Consider the following 14994-nt stretch of genomic DNA (forward strand, 5'->3'; position numbering starts at 1 on the left):
AATTGATTCAGGGGCGAACAGGTGGCTCAGTTGGTTGGAGTGCGGGCTCTCAACTACAAGGTTGCTGGTTCAACTCCCGCAAGGGATGGTGGGCTGTGCCCCCTGCAACTAACAACGACAACTGGACCTGGAACTGAGTTTCACCCTCCACTACTAAGATTGAAAAATTTCTAACTCAATAATTTTATATCTACTAATATTTTTAAATTGTATTAACTCTAAAAGACGATTTGAAATGATGACCCAATATTTTATATGAAAAACTCTAACTAAATTAGAAATGTAAGAAATCTATCGAATTTATCTCCTGGTTCTCTTTTATTCTTTTAACAACTTGACTTGGAAAAGTCCCCAGAGTATACACTGTTCCCCAATAAAGTCCTATTCCCCCACCCCAATAAAATCTTTTCAAAAATAAAAATAAGTAACAGACTTTAAAAAGAAAAAAGAATCGATTCACTGTTTAAGCAAAAAAATAAATAAATAACAATGTCCTATGAGGTTTATAAGTGTGTTCTGTATAAACTGGCTCTGTAAGCATTCAAAGCAAAAGACTGCAAAAATCTTTGTGAAAGGACAGAATGCATTGCAGAGTAACAATGCTGAAAGTTAACACTGAGCTGCATGTCAAAGTGTGAGTTGTTTTTCTTTGTTTCTAGGTTTTAATCTCACTCTCAGTCTCATATTCAATGGCCCCCATTACATTTAGGATAAAATACAAATTCCTTACCAAGGCCTCAGTGATCCTGCATTTTCTGCCCCCTCCTTTCCTCTCCAACTTCATCTCCTGCCATTCTGCCCCTCAATCACTTTGCTTCTCAGCTACAGTGGCCTTCCATTAATGCTTAGAACATATCGAAGATTTTCCCCAACTCTGGGCCTTTAATGTATTCTATTCTTCTGCCTGGAACACTTCTCTCCAGCCTCTTCTCACAACCAGCTTCTTCTGATTCTTTAGATGACTACCCCATCTAAAATAGCCACTCTGCCCAGTTACCCTCTATCACACACCCTATTTCTTTTCTCCACAGAATTCTATAATATTTATACATTTTTTAATTCTTTTGTTTGTCTATTCTCTGTTTTCCCTACTAAAACATCTGTCGTGGTCACTGTGCTATCCCCAGCACATAGGACAGCACCTAGCACATAACAGACCCTCGATAAATACAATTCTGGATGCCACTTTTTAAGGGGACACTGACTACAGTGTACTAAGAAGAAAACTTCTAGAATGAAAAGGGTCTAGAAATCCTGACAATGAGGGGCTGCTGAAGGAACCAGTAATGTGTACCCTAAGGGAGTAGAGTAAGTAAAAATATTCAAATTATCCTCATGTTTTTTAAAGCTATCATATAAAGGGTGTGTTCCATATATCAAACTAGTACCAGCTGGCCAAAACTTCAAGGAGACATATAATAGAAAGTGAGCAGGGAAAGTTGAACTGTAGGTCCAGATTCAGATTCTAAGATCTATAGTTCTAACAATCTAGCTAATGTTTAATTTCAGTTATGCCGAGGTGCTAATATCCACTATCTCCTTTCATTCAATGTATTTATTCAGCAAACACTGAGCAACTAATATCAATAAATGACTGTATTATCCCTAATGAGATAAACAAAAACAAAACATGATTGCTACCTCATCCCAAAGAGCTATACTCTAGGAAAAGAAATACGACAAATATGACTCACGGTAGAATGAGACAAGTTCCATAAGCAAGGTAGAAAGTGCTTTAGTTCAAAGTTTTTCCTATATAACTGATTTTGTTATATCTGAAAGTAAACCCAGTCAATTTACATAAGAGCTGCAAATAACTCCCAGGATCTAGGCACAGGTTTCATGTAACACTTTTGATGATTGCAAGGTAAGCTGCTATAAACTCTAAACACATAAAAACAGCATACTTGGAAATGAATGGTTATTAGAATGGATACGACTAAAAAGACAAATTTCTAACTCAATAATTTTATATCTACTAATATTTTTAAATTGTATTAACTCTAAAAGACGATATGAAATGGTGACCCAATATTTTATATGAAAAACTCTAACTAAATTAGAAATGTAAGAAATCTATCGAATTTATCTCCTGGTTCTCTTTTATTCTTTTATCAACTATCTGATAAAATACGGTGCTGGGGAAATAAGTCTATCTAGATAAAAACTAGAATACTTCTAAATCGGTATTTTACAGAGGAGATTTCAATGAAGCAATTTAAACATGAATCAATCTCCCTCCACATTCCAGGGAAAGGTTTCACCCTCTCTGCCTAAGTACATGGCTTTTTTTTCCCTTCAGTTTTACTGTATTTTATTTGTGTATACATTGATCATTACAATGGGAGATAACTAAGACAGGATCCAAATGAGGCTTGCCTGTGTACTGAAACTTGTCGTTACATTCTCACCCAAGTTTGGATCATTTCAGGAGTGATTATTTACTGTTCATTAGAATTCTAGCATTTCTGAGACAGCAGGGCCCTTAGCAATGGCTAGTTGACAGTACTTTAATGTCATTTTTTTTTTTTTAGTATATGGCTTTTTAAACAAGTCAGTATATTTAACCAAAATACATCAATAGCAGAAGAATGCTAAATGTCTAAGCATCATTGCTTTCTAAAAAATAAGATCCTCTAAATCCATCATGGTGCTTAAAATGAACATTTTACATAATAAAAATGCTGATAGCACAAAGTAAACATATAGCTTAAGAGGCAGAAAAAGCAATTGTATTTTTGAAAAAGGAAAACTGGCAATTTTATGAAAACCACAGCAAATAGTTTTGGGAAAAATTATGAGTGTGAAAAGAACATAAGACAGAAGTTACCAGTTCATAAAAAATAAAGATGGCAAGTTAACATACCACAGTCTGAAGGCATTGGTGCTGCAGAAATGGAAAAGGTGACAGGCGTATCAGAACCTGAAAATAAAAATGGATATCTTCCAATCAAAGAATTTCCTTCTAATGGAAAATCTGGAAGGTCCTCTATGGTCATCTTCTAGGAAGCCACCTTTAATGAGAGGGGGTAAAAAAAGCATATCCATTATATTTGTAAGCAAGTGACAATGAGTGCCTTCAATCACAGAAAGCCTATTCTTTTAATATCTAACCTGCTGACATTTTTAACTTCAACCTTCAAGAGTCTCTTTTAGAGAGGAAGGGGGAATAAATTTCCTTTTAACAAACGTGTTAAAGAACACACATTACTTCACACTGTCTCTTATAGAGTCCGCAGCGCACGTAACCTTTCTAAACAAAGCTCAGGAGTAATATTAGGTCAGGAGTAATATTATGTCCCAATAATAAGTAAAAACATTTTTTTAAATGCTGAATTAATCTAAATGGGTGACATTCTCTTTACTTACCAGAGCATATTATCCCTTATCAATGGATCTTGAACTTCTTGTGGAATCTGACATAGGTTATACCATCTGTTCTGCAATAGCTCGTGCCATGTGCTCATCATGTGAAAATAATCTAGTTTAGGATATTGTCATTATTTCCTGACATCCCAGAAAACTTCACTGAAAATTAACCACATCACTAGTACAATTTTAAGAGCTGACTGGTATCATCCCACTTTGTAACAACGCATAGGATCTGTTTATTCTATCCTCGCAGAAGATGGAAGGCCCTGCCTCTTAAACCATATCACTGATATTACCTCTTTTTCCCAGAAAATGTGAGTCTTCAAAGAAATCTGCTCTAAATTAGACTGGTGTTGTACCTAGCCCACATAGCAGAAATGATGGAGAACGCAGAAAAAAATGTTAGCAAAGTTGCACTATGAAGCCAAAAACTTTCTAGTTTCTTTTGCGTCAAATCTTTAAAGTATAAAATATTATGAAACTCTCTGTTTTTAAATGTAAGCAGAAACCCATAAAACCAAATAACAATGACTTTATATTATTTTAGTAGAAAGAATAGACTAAGTAAAAATAGTTGACTGATAGCTTACTCTGGCAGATAACACCATGCTAGCTATCCCTCCTGAGCACCCTCTTACACTTAGTTAACCAATCCCATATCTGACTTAATCACCTTTACCATCACCAGCCTTCTCCAAGGACAGGCACCTCTCTGAGATAACTGGCTCCTTTCCAACTTGATTCACAGGTTTTCTGAACACTAACAGGAACTAGCAAAGAGTCAGATGCTTTCTTCTTTCTCATAATGTGCATGTTTACATGGACATAGATATTATTAATCTTTTAAATAACCTAATTAAGTGTTACTCTGTTAAAGGTATTCGAGTTTTCACAGATTCTAAAATTACCTACCACCCAATACTTTGAATCATGTTGACATTAACTTTGCCACATAAATAGGAAAATAACAAGGAGTTGGTGTCATACAGCACGGTGATCTTCCTCAAATACTATTAATTCCAAAAAGTAACAGACACCACAACGACAGCCCTCACTCAACACTACAGCTATTCAGTGTTGAAGTTACTCAGGATTTCTACTTGTTGGCCTCTAGTTGTTTGGCATTAAGTTTGGATAAAATATTCTACGCAGAGTACGAAGCATCCTTTGAAATCAAGGAACAGAAATAAAATTTAATAAATATCTACTACGTACAAAGAAATACACTATTCTAGGTGTTTCAGAAAATACAAAAATGAGTAACAGATGGTCCATGCTTGTTAGGTAGCTTATAATCTACCAGAGTGAATAAAATAGCACTAACGACTATAGATGATGAAGCAGAATGAGATTTGTTCCGTAACATTTAAGCACAAGGAACATTTGCTATGGGAACTCTTAAGAATAAGAAATGGTGCCATGAAGAAAGCATCACCAGAGACAGATCTTGAAAGATGAGTAGGCAGAAATTGGGACTGAAATTTAAAAGGGGGGCACTTTAAAGGAACAGTAGGCTGGAATGTACACTACATCCAAGGAAACAGTAAGAAGTAAGGCTATAATGGTTTTTTAGGGCTATACTCGGGAGTACTTTAAATACTGATCAGCGACCAAAACACCTAATTCCATGAGCACCGGGGAACCACTGATTATTTAAAGGGAGAGTGTCCTGCTGCAAGCTGTGTGTTGGAAGATTAATCTGACTACAATCACACTTTTGAGACTCAGTTATGGTTTTTTATACTCGTAATTCTTCAGCAAAGTGATTTAAGTGGTTATCTTTCTGAGTTGATTAAGAGGAGCCACCTTTGAAAACCTCCCTGTTAAAGAGCAGATTTCCCATTCGAAATGTTTTTAAAAGTGATCCCAAGAGAACCTTGCATTTCCTCGTAGACTGTTGAGATCCTTGAAGATAAGAACTGCATCTTATGCAACTATCACTTGCCACAGGAGTTAGATTAGTGACTTATGCATATTGAATAAATATTCAAGTCCTAGATTCAAGATGGAAAGATGATTCATGCAACAAAACGTAACCAATTTTATAATTTTACACATTAGCTACTTCAAGGCCAGAGAAGCTGTGTCTTCGTGGCATTTTCCCCAGTCCTATTGCCTTTCCTTCGTTAAAAACCCAACATTCTTACCTTTTGTCCCACCAAAGAAAACTATACACTTCTACAAAACTTTTGTATAGTCTTAGAATTCTTCCCTAACAGTAATTTCTGGATGTAAAGATCCATGACACCTGGGAATATTGGTCAAATTTGGAGATCTACTGATCCGAATTGAGTACATACTTTCGCTTCAAGTCCTACTATGGTTAACTGGTGACAGTGGATTATATAAAGTAAGCCTAAGATAAAAAGTCAGCCCTAATCAACTGTGTACATAACAGATGCCAATAATTAGACTCAAATTCCCCAAACTTTGATTTATGTAAGAATCCCATCCTACTTCATCACCCCAAATCATCTCTTAGCAAGAAAGCATCTTGTAACATGACTATAATAGCTCATGATTTCTCAAGAATTCCTGGTCCATGCCCTAACACAGAATGGTGGTGAGTAGAGATGCCCACTAACTTTTTCAGAGTAGTTGAGGCTCTTATGGCCTCATTAAGGAACCTCACTGAGGCCAAGGGATTCCCTCAGATTTATTTGGAACATGGTTCAAGGGCAGTATCGTTCAGCTACTCAACTAACAGGAGACCTAAGCTGTGTCCAAATGAGTTAGAATCATGAGGCCCTTTCGACTTCATACTGTACTTTGTCATGAGTCTTTCAGAGATTTCCAAAAAGAGGAATCTAACCAAAACAATCATTTAAAACATAGTTCCAATAATCCATGTATTAGCTACCTACATGAAATCTGTTCAATCATTAAGCAGAGATTTACAGTATTTGATACTTAGTTAGGTCTAGGCCCTAGGAAAATTATAAACGATACCTGCCCTCAAGAAGTTTATTTCGACATTCAACAAATATTTATCGAGTGTTTCTTACTAAATTCTAGACTGGGCATAGCAAAGGTAAAGAAATTAGATGAGCCCTTGCCCTCATGCAGATTACAGGCTAGTGTAGGATTCCTACATGAAAGCCATAATGACGCTATAGTTGTAGTAAGTGCTGGATTCAAGAAGGCTGGTGGGGACTCCCAGATGGACTTTTAATTTAAAGGGGTGGTGCCCAACCAGGCAGCTTCTAGCTACATATAACTATTTACATTAAATTAAAAATTAAGTTCCTCCATTGTTCTAGCTCCATAAAAGAGCTCCAAAGCCACATGTGGGTAGTGGCTACCGTACTGAATAGCACAGAAAGAACTCTTCCCTCATCGTGGAAAGTTCTATTGAACATCATTGGAGGGAAACAGTGCTGCTCAAACTCCAGATGTGAAAACAATACACAGATGCTTAGAACAACAAACAAAAAAAGAATAACAAACTAAGTATGCCCATAGCAGCATAGTCAATTATTCATGATTAACAAAGTAACCAGATATTTGTAGGTTTAAATAGGGAGAAAGAGCTGATTCTGTAACATAAAGATCAGTAGTATATATCTCAAATTGGAGTTGTTATAAGCAATCAAAAACACCATCTAACTATCACTTTTTAAAAATGCCTTGCTGGTGGGAACTGTATTTGACAAATTCGAAATGTCTGAAATGAATCCCACAAATAAGATTATGTGCCAAATCTTCCATAAAATAGAAATAAACATACTAATTACATTTGAAGATCCAATCTTACAGCCCAGGTAGTCCCTATGAAATGAAAGTATTTAAAAATACACATTTATGTTGGCAAAATAAGATAGAACTAGGAAGGTTTTGCAACATAAAAATGTAGAAAGCTAGACTTCTGCCATTTTCCATTCTCTGCTTTCCCTCCATAGCTGTTGCGTGTCCTGTACCATGTGATCTTCTGCCATTTAGCCTACTTTAAATCGTGCAGAAGATTCCTAAGTGACAAATGTCAGTGTGAAAGTGAAGTACAATTTAAGCATTAGGGGGATGTTTCTAAGGAGGAGGGTGTTTCTTTATTGAAACATTTCAATTATATTGCTACAATATGAACCACACTCTAGCCGGGAACACAGAGCAAGTTGTTATCCCATGAGAATATCACCCTCTGATACATATCAAAACATTGTCTCAGAGCTTAAATCCAAATTGCCTACATAGTCTCTGGATGAACACCCTGACATCTAATTTAAAAGACAGTTGGCATTATAAACCCATCAGTCTCATCCACAAGCATGAGGTCTAAACCGTCTCTGTTTAGGACAGGTCTCAGCGCAAGTGTTTCCCCAACTTTCCTTCCCTATTCCCACGATATCGAATTAAGGAATCTCGGGGTAGCAAAAGACTGGAAGCTAAGTCATTGAGTTTAGTTTTAAATTCCCACTGGCAAAAGCCTTCTTAAACAATTTACTAAGCAAGGGGAGATCCGAAGAGGCCCGTTTCAGGAAAAAGATAAAGAGCCGTGCACAGCACGCAGCCCACCCAGGCGCGCGGGAGACACTCCCAGGGCGCCGGGGCGGTCAAGGTTGGGGCGGCAGAGCTCCGCCGCCGGATCCGGTTCGTCCCACACACCGCGCGGCCTGTCATCCTAAAGTTAAACCGTCCGTGAAGAACGGAAACGAGAAGCCACATCCCGCGGGTGGACGGCGCCGCCCCCGCCTCCGGTGCCGCCCTAGGGAGGCCTCCCGGAGCCGGCCACACCGGCGGCCGCAGGGGGCGGCCGCTGGGCTCCAGGTGCCCCCAGCGCCTGGGCGCCGCCGTCCCGGAACCGGCACACGCCCCTCGGGCCCCCGCGCCCCCGCCCACCCGGCCTGGGGCCCCCGCGCGCTCCCGTCCCACCTGCCTCCTCTGATCCTCCGGGGGCGCGGGCTGGGGCGGCGGGGGCGCGGAGAAACGGCCGAGGGCGAGCTCCCCCGCCGGCTGCTGGTCTCCGGTGGCTGCCGCGGAGCCGCCCGCCTCACAGCTCCGGGGCCTCCGCGCGCGCTGGGGCCGGGCCCACGCGGGGAGGGCGCGCGCGCGCGCGCAGTGCAGGCGCCCGGGTCGCGCGCAGGCCTCGGCTCCGGCCCCGCGCGCGCGCCCGTGGGAGGATACAGGGGTGAAAACGAAGGAGGGGGGCGCGCGCCTGAGCCTTCCGCCTGAGCCCCCAGGCCTCTCGACGGAAGGAAGGATGGGCCTGGAGGTTAGGACCACGTAGGGGCCTTCGTGGGTTAACCTTGCGTGGTGGTGGTGGCGGTGACATTTCCACCGCAGCCAGGCGCGGGCTGTCAGAGGAACCCCACCTGGCCCGGGGCAGTGAATGAGGGAAGCAGCCCATGGCACGCTGGACAGACGTCCCTCCATTAGAGCTCTTAGCTGATCGAGTCTGACCTACCTCCTGGGCTAAAAGCACGCCTACCCCTTCTTAGGGGCAGAGACCGTGTCTTACCCGTTTGGGGCTCCCCAGCGTCTAGCCCGGTGCACAGCCCAGAGGAGGCCCATAAGTCAATTAGCTATTTGTAGATTTTGCTGTAAACCGCCTAGTCAATGCTCTACCCAAAGTTGAATAATTACACCCCAGGGTGTCAGTGTAGAGGCAGGAAAAGTGAGTAGTTATCCCAGAAGTTTATTTCTCCCACTGGTTTGCGCCCTTCTCATCCCCTTCTCTCCTGCTTGCCTTCTCCATCCCCCAAGAACCAGAAAGTGGTGAACCTGTGGCAACTAACACACCTGAATGCTGAAATCCTGGTTCACCATCATGCAATGGAGGAAAGATGTTACTTGACACTTAGTGAGTCCCCTTACTGAAGAAACTTGCTGAGTCCATTGTTTCCCCGTGACTGAGGTGTTTAACACTGATTCAGTAGTGTTACACACCATAACAACTGTCTCTGAGGTCTTTTTGTTCTGGCTCTGATCACTACACTGGACAAATCACCACACTGTATGTCCACGTTCACCAGGTCAGAGCCTGGCAATGGCAAATGTTGAATGAACGTCTCTCCAAGTCTCTGCGGGAACAGGAGGTAACGCTCATGGCACACCAGAACATCTTTTCCTGTTAGACTCTGATTCCAGAGACTACAAATGATCCTGCTCCAGTTGCTTGAGTCTCCCTTAAATCCTGCCACCAAATGGCCATAGTTGAACACCTCCAATAACCAGGAATTCACTTCCTTTGAAAGCAGCCATTTTATCTTCTTCCTACCTTGGGAGCTAAAATCCACCTCCCTGGATCTCCTCCTCACTGGGTTCTGTTTCCACCCCGGGGACTTCCAGATCAGATTTGACTCCAATTCAGGGTACCCAGGACAAGCATTCTCTATTCCTTAGACTGTTGCTTATATGATATGGTTACAACCCCACTCACCAGCATCTTGAGGGATTCTGTATGATGCATCTCAGCTTGTCTAGAGCTCAGGAATGAACGGAGTGTCCTGTTGAGTGCAGAGAGAAAAGAAACTGCCACCTCTTTCTAGGTCCTATGCTGACGTCCTGAGCTATTAGCATAGCTCAATAGACCAAAATAGTTGTTTGTAGCAGTCACACTGTTGAATAGGGTGGAGCTTACTGTCAACTAAAACTCATACTCCTTACGCAATGTGTAAACACCATGACCATCCCACAGGCCCTGGTCAGCTGCCAGCTTCTCTGTCCCTGCAGGTTTAGCATCTTTGTGCATTCTCAGAGATGATAATGGGACACAGATGCTTCCTCCTCCCTCTCCCTGCTCTCATCACACCCTGTTCTTGTCTGACCCCACCCACCTCTTTAACTGGTTGGCTTTAAGCAACTGTAACTGTGTCCTATTATCACTAAGCCACAGAAACTCATAAAGATCTGTGTGTAACAGGAGGTGCTGTTGGTGAAGTTTCCACAGGTATACAGTTCACTTTTATTGCTAATTTAAATAATTCCTCTGAGATACCACTATTAGCAATTAACAGGGTGTGGCTAGCTGAGTTTTCTTAACAATAATAGAAGTCTCTGTTAGAACCAGCCAGGCCACTGGCTTTTTCTGCTACACCCAAACACTATGCGGTACATAGGCAAATTCCCAGGATACCAAGCTATTAGAGAGTCTCCCACTCACCTCATTGCCTTTACTCAAAAACTGAAGCTACCCCCTAGACCATCATCAAGAATGCAAGGGCCCGTTGGTGTCTTGCTTCCCGGAGCACCCCTGGGTCACACAGTTCTTAGAACCAGGTATCACCAGGTTAAGAGTTGGACTGGGCAATGATATGGGGCCAGAACTTGGAACGTGAACCATCCACCAGGTTGAGAAGGCACTTAGGGATATGGTCCAGCTGCAGCTGCTGAGATTGAATTATGTCTGAAGGTACCAGTTTCCTGGACAATGCGGTGATAAACCACCATCCCAAGAGGTGATCAGCATCGTGGGCCACATCAGTGTGGAGAGGCAACATTACTGAATGACCGTTACGTGGCCCTTTACCTGTGGGATCTTACCTGCCTTCGCTTTACAAAGGAAGAAACAGACTGCAGGAGGCGGTGGAACTTGCTCCGTGTACCCTGGGGCAGAAGTAAGACTCAGACCTAAGTCTGTCTGATACGAAGGCCTGTTTTGATCCACTAGTTACCTACACGGGGTGCCCTTCTGGGCATCCAGGACACAGAAATGCTACATTGAGCAGCAGGGATCATTCAGAAATCCACACAGACAAGCAGAAAGTCAGCAGTAGGAAGGTCTGTCGGCAGCTGACAGGACCCCAAATCATGAGAAAAGGGTTTAATGGAAGAAGCCAAAAAAAATAGTGTCACCATTCGTACATGGACTGAGGTACTGGACGAGATGTCATACAGAGGAGAGGAAGAAAAGAACTGTTTCCAGACTTTGGATAGACAAGGCACTAGGACCACAAGAGACATCCAGCTCTCAGAGTTGGGGTACTAGATTGGAGCCCAACCAGCAGAGATAGTTAAATGCAAAATAGAACACCAGAGAGAGCCCCGAAAATCTTTCGATTTGCAGATGATATGATTGTTAGCATAGAAAACCCAACGGAATCAACTATTAAAAATGAGTGCCAAGGACAAGATCAATTTCTAAAAATCAATAGTTTCCTCTGCATCAGCAGTGAGCAACCAGGTAACATAACAGACAATGAGAGACTTTTCCAAACAGCAATTAAACTCTAAAGCATAAACCCAGGAATTAATCTAACAACTTACAACAATTTGACAGAGAAAATTTTTAAACTCTACATAAGGACACAAAAGAAGATTGAATATGCCATGGATAGGACGACTTTACATGGTAAAAATGTCCACTTAATCTCTCAATTTAATGTTATAACAACCAAACTTCCAGCAGAAACTCAAATTTTAAGGAACTTCAATAAAGTTATACAATATATAAGGAAAAATAAATTTTTAAACAGTTAAGTCAATTTTGAAAAACAAGAGCAAAGAGACGAAACCTGCCTGCCAGATATTATGTTATTACCACATAGTGATAAAAATGTACGGTCTAGTACAGAAACAAATAGAACAGTGGAAAAGATAGAGAACTCAGAAGCAGACCCATGGGACCTCAATATATATAAAAGTGGTACCACAAATCGATGAGAAAAATATAAATTATTTAGAAGATGGTGTTAGGGAATCTGGTTTAGTTTATGAAGAAAACACAAAGTTGGATATCCCACATCCACCATTCAGAAAGATGAACTCCAGATGGATTAAAGACCTACGTTTCAAAGGTAGAAAAGAAAAGGTAGGAGACTATCTTTACAAATGTGCAGTAGGGATTAACTTTATAAAACAAGACTGCAAAGCTTAAAAGAAAAACGTGGTGGATTTGACTACCTCACAATTAAGGTTTCTCTGCAATGAAGAATACCATAGAAAAAGTTAACAGCTGACAAATTGGCAGAAGATACATGGTATGTTCAACAGTAACTAGGGAATAATATCTAAAATATATAAGGAACTTTTAGAAATCAACAAAAGAAGTCAAAAAATCCAATATAAACATGAGGAAAGGATAGAAATAGGCAATTCACAGAAGCGAAAGCCAGACTGGCAAGCAAGCACGAAGAGATGCTCAAACTCACTAATAATGAGAGACCAGAAATACAAAAGGTGTGATACTACCTATAACCACTGGTATGCAGGTATATATTTAAAAACCAGCTTGAGGAGAGGCAGGGAGTCCTGATTTATAGTGTTTGCCAATTTCCACAACGCAAATTCCTTCACCCCTGCCAATTTCAGGCTACCAGTGTGAGGTCACTGAACAAGGAGTTGGGAAGAAATGTGTTCAGTCTGTCCTCAGGAGCCAGCTCCAACACACCCTTGCTTTACCCATCTTCATAAGATAAGAAGATAATCTTGGCAAAAAGAAAAAGATAACCCCAAATATGGGCACAGATTTGGGGAAATGGAAAACCTCATGCACTGCAGATGGGAACTTAAACCGGTAAATACATGCTGTAGAGCAATCTGGCAGTATTTGGTGAAAAACAATTATCAGCATGGTTTATGACTCAGTGATCACCCTCTTAAATATGCCTCAGAGAAACCCTTACGATGGTCCTATAAGAACTTTCTTCATGTGGCTTTCAGGAAGCCATTCTCTCATTTACTAGGTGATATCCTCCATGGCTTTAAATACCATCTCTATTTTCATGATTGTAAAAATGCTATCTTCAGCCCTGAACTTCAGACACACATCCAACTGCTGACGCAACATTTATAGTGTATAATAAGCATCTCAAATATTATATGTTCAAAATAGAACCTTTCCCCATAACCTTCCATGTCAGTAAATGACAACTCAATGCCTGTATTTGCTCACTGGCGTCGATCTTTCTTTCTTTCATATTTCTGGATTCCCTGAACCAAAGTCCCATTCCTCATTCTTAGAAAGAAAAAAAAAGGTCATGACATTTATTGATGAAGAAATTTATCAATACCACAGAAATCCTTACTACCAATAGCCACCCAGGAGATCCCGGGAGCTTCCTACTGCTGTTACTTGGGATTGCTTTCCTCGGACCCGTCTCATTTTCTGTCTCAAGGCTTTAAGTGGGGACTGCCTGCTGAAGGGGACCACCAACCGAAGCCCTCACTAGCTTTATTACCTGAATCTGTGGTTCTCGTTCCTACCTGCACATTTGAATCCCCTGGATATCATCCACAAAACAAACTCTAAAGATCCCTTCAAATATTCTAACTCAGTTGGTCTCATTGAGAGTCATGCTGTTCTATAAGTTTATTCTCTTTTTGTTGATCTAGTTCCCAAGAAGACACTAACAAACGAATTTTTCAAACCCAACTTGTTCCTCTGTGGGAAACTGCTTCCCGGGTCTTCCAGTTGGTGCCACTCCCAAACACCGTCTGACACAACCACTTTTAAAAGTCTTCTTTCCAGGCCAATGAAAAGGAAGCAGGAACCAAGGGAATGCTTCATGGGCATCATGAGCAAAAAAAACTGCCACTATTACATAAGAACTAAATTTTTTATGCTGGCCGCCCAAATTTTTGGCCTCCGAAACACTTCCAGACACATCTCTAGCACACAAAAACAGCATCAAGCTAGTTTCCAGGAGGATGTTAGTTCAGCATAAAGAAATATCATAAACAACACATAAGGATGCAATCAGCCACATCCAAAAAGGGGGGATTTCTATAGGGCAAATAACCCAATTCCTACAACCAAAAAATAGCTGAAGAAACTGGTGTGGATCCAAAGAGACTAAGAGCTCTATCCAGAATCTAGAATGTGCAGACCCTGTTTGGATCTGGATTCCAACGAAGAAATGTAAAGAAAAAATTATCGAGACAATTAAAAGAAATTTATCCAGAATTGGATAGTAAACAATATCAAGAAAATATTGTTAATTTTGTTAGGTATGATATTGACATTGTAGTTATGTTTTTATTAAAAGTTCTTGCCTGTTAGAGATTTTTTGAAATGTTTACAATATAATTTTTTTTTTTTTTACAATATAATTTTTAACATCTGGGATTTGCTTTAAAGTGCTCCATTAAAAATAAGTGTGTGGTAGGAACATAAATTGGCCCAACCACTATGGCAAACAACGTGGAGGTTCCTCAGAAAAATTTTAAATGGATCTACCATACAATCCAGCACTTCTATTTCTGGGTATTAAAGGGAAATTAAAACAGGATTTCAATGAGATATATGCACTCCCATGTTTACCACAGAATTTTCACAATAGCCAACGTATGGAAACAACCCAAATGCCCATCAATGGATGAATGGATAAAAAAGATGTGGTATATATATATAGGCAGACCTCATTTCATTGCACTTTGCTGTATTGTACTTCATAGATGTTGCATTTTTTACAAATTGAAGGCAAGACCCTTCACCAGCAAAAAGATGATGCCTTGTTTTATTGCTATACTTACTTTATTGTGGTGGTAGCGCCAAACCTGCAGTATCTCCGAGGTACACCTATACACAATGGAATATTATTCAGCCATGAGAAAGGAGGATATTCTCCCATTTGCAACAACATGGATGCACCTTGCATACATTATGCTAAGCAAAATAAGCCAGACAGAGAAAGACAAATACTGCATGATGTCACTTATATATGAAATCTAAAAAAATTAAACCTGTAA

At 40.7% G+C, this 14994-nt stretch overlaps 1 protein-coding gene across 1 annotated transcript in view; it reads right to left on the reverse strand.

Annotated features, from left to right (window-relative positions):
- Positions 1-9880, reverse strand: part of CLIP4 (CAP-Gly domain containing linker protein family member 4) — a 54130-nt gene extending 44250 nt beyond the window's left edge. Inside the window, 2 exon segments of the mRNA XM_033124214.1 lie at positions 2867-3014; positions 9746-9880. Of these exon segments, the coding sequence (XP_032980105.1) occupies positions 2867-2999 (133 nt within the window). The 5' untranslated portion in view covers positions 3000-3014; positions 9746-9880.
- Positions 9881-14994: the final 5114 nt, after the last annotated feature.

This window comes from Rhinolophus ferrumequinum, chromosome 13, assembly GCF_004115265.2.
Source record: "Rhinolophus ferrumequinum isolate MPI-CBG mRhiFer1 chromosome 13, mRhiFer1_v1.p, whole genome shotgun sequence".
In the NCBI taxonomy this organism is placed as follows: domain Eukaryota; kingdom Metazoa; phylum Chordata; class Mammalia; order Chiroptera; family Rhinolophidae; genus Rhinolophus; species Rhinolophus ferrumequinum.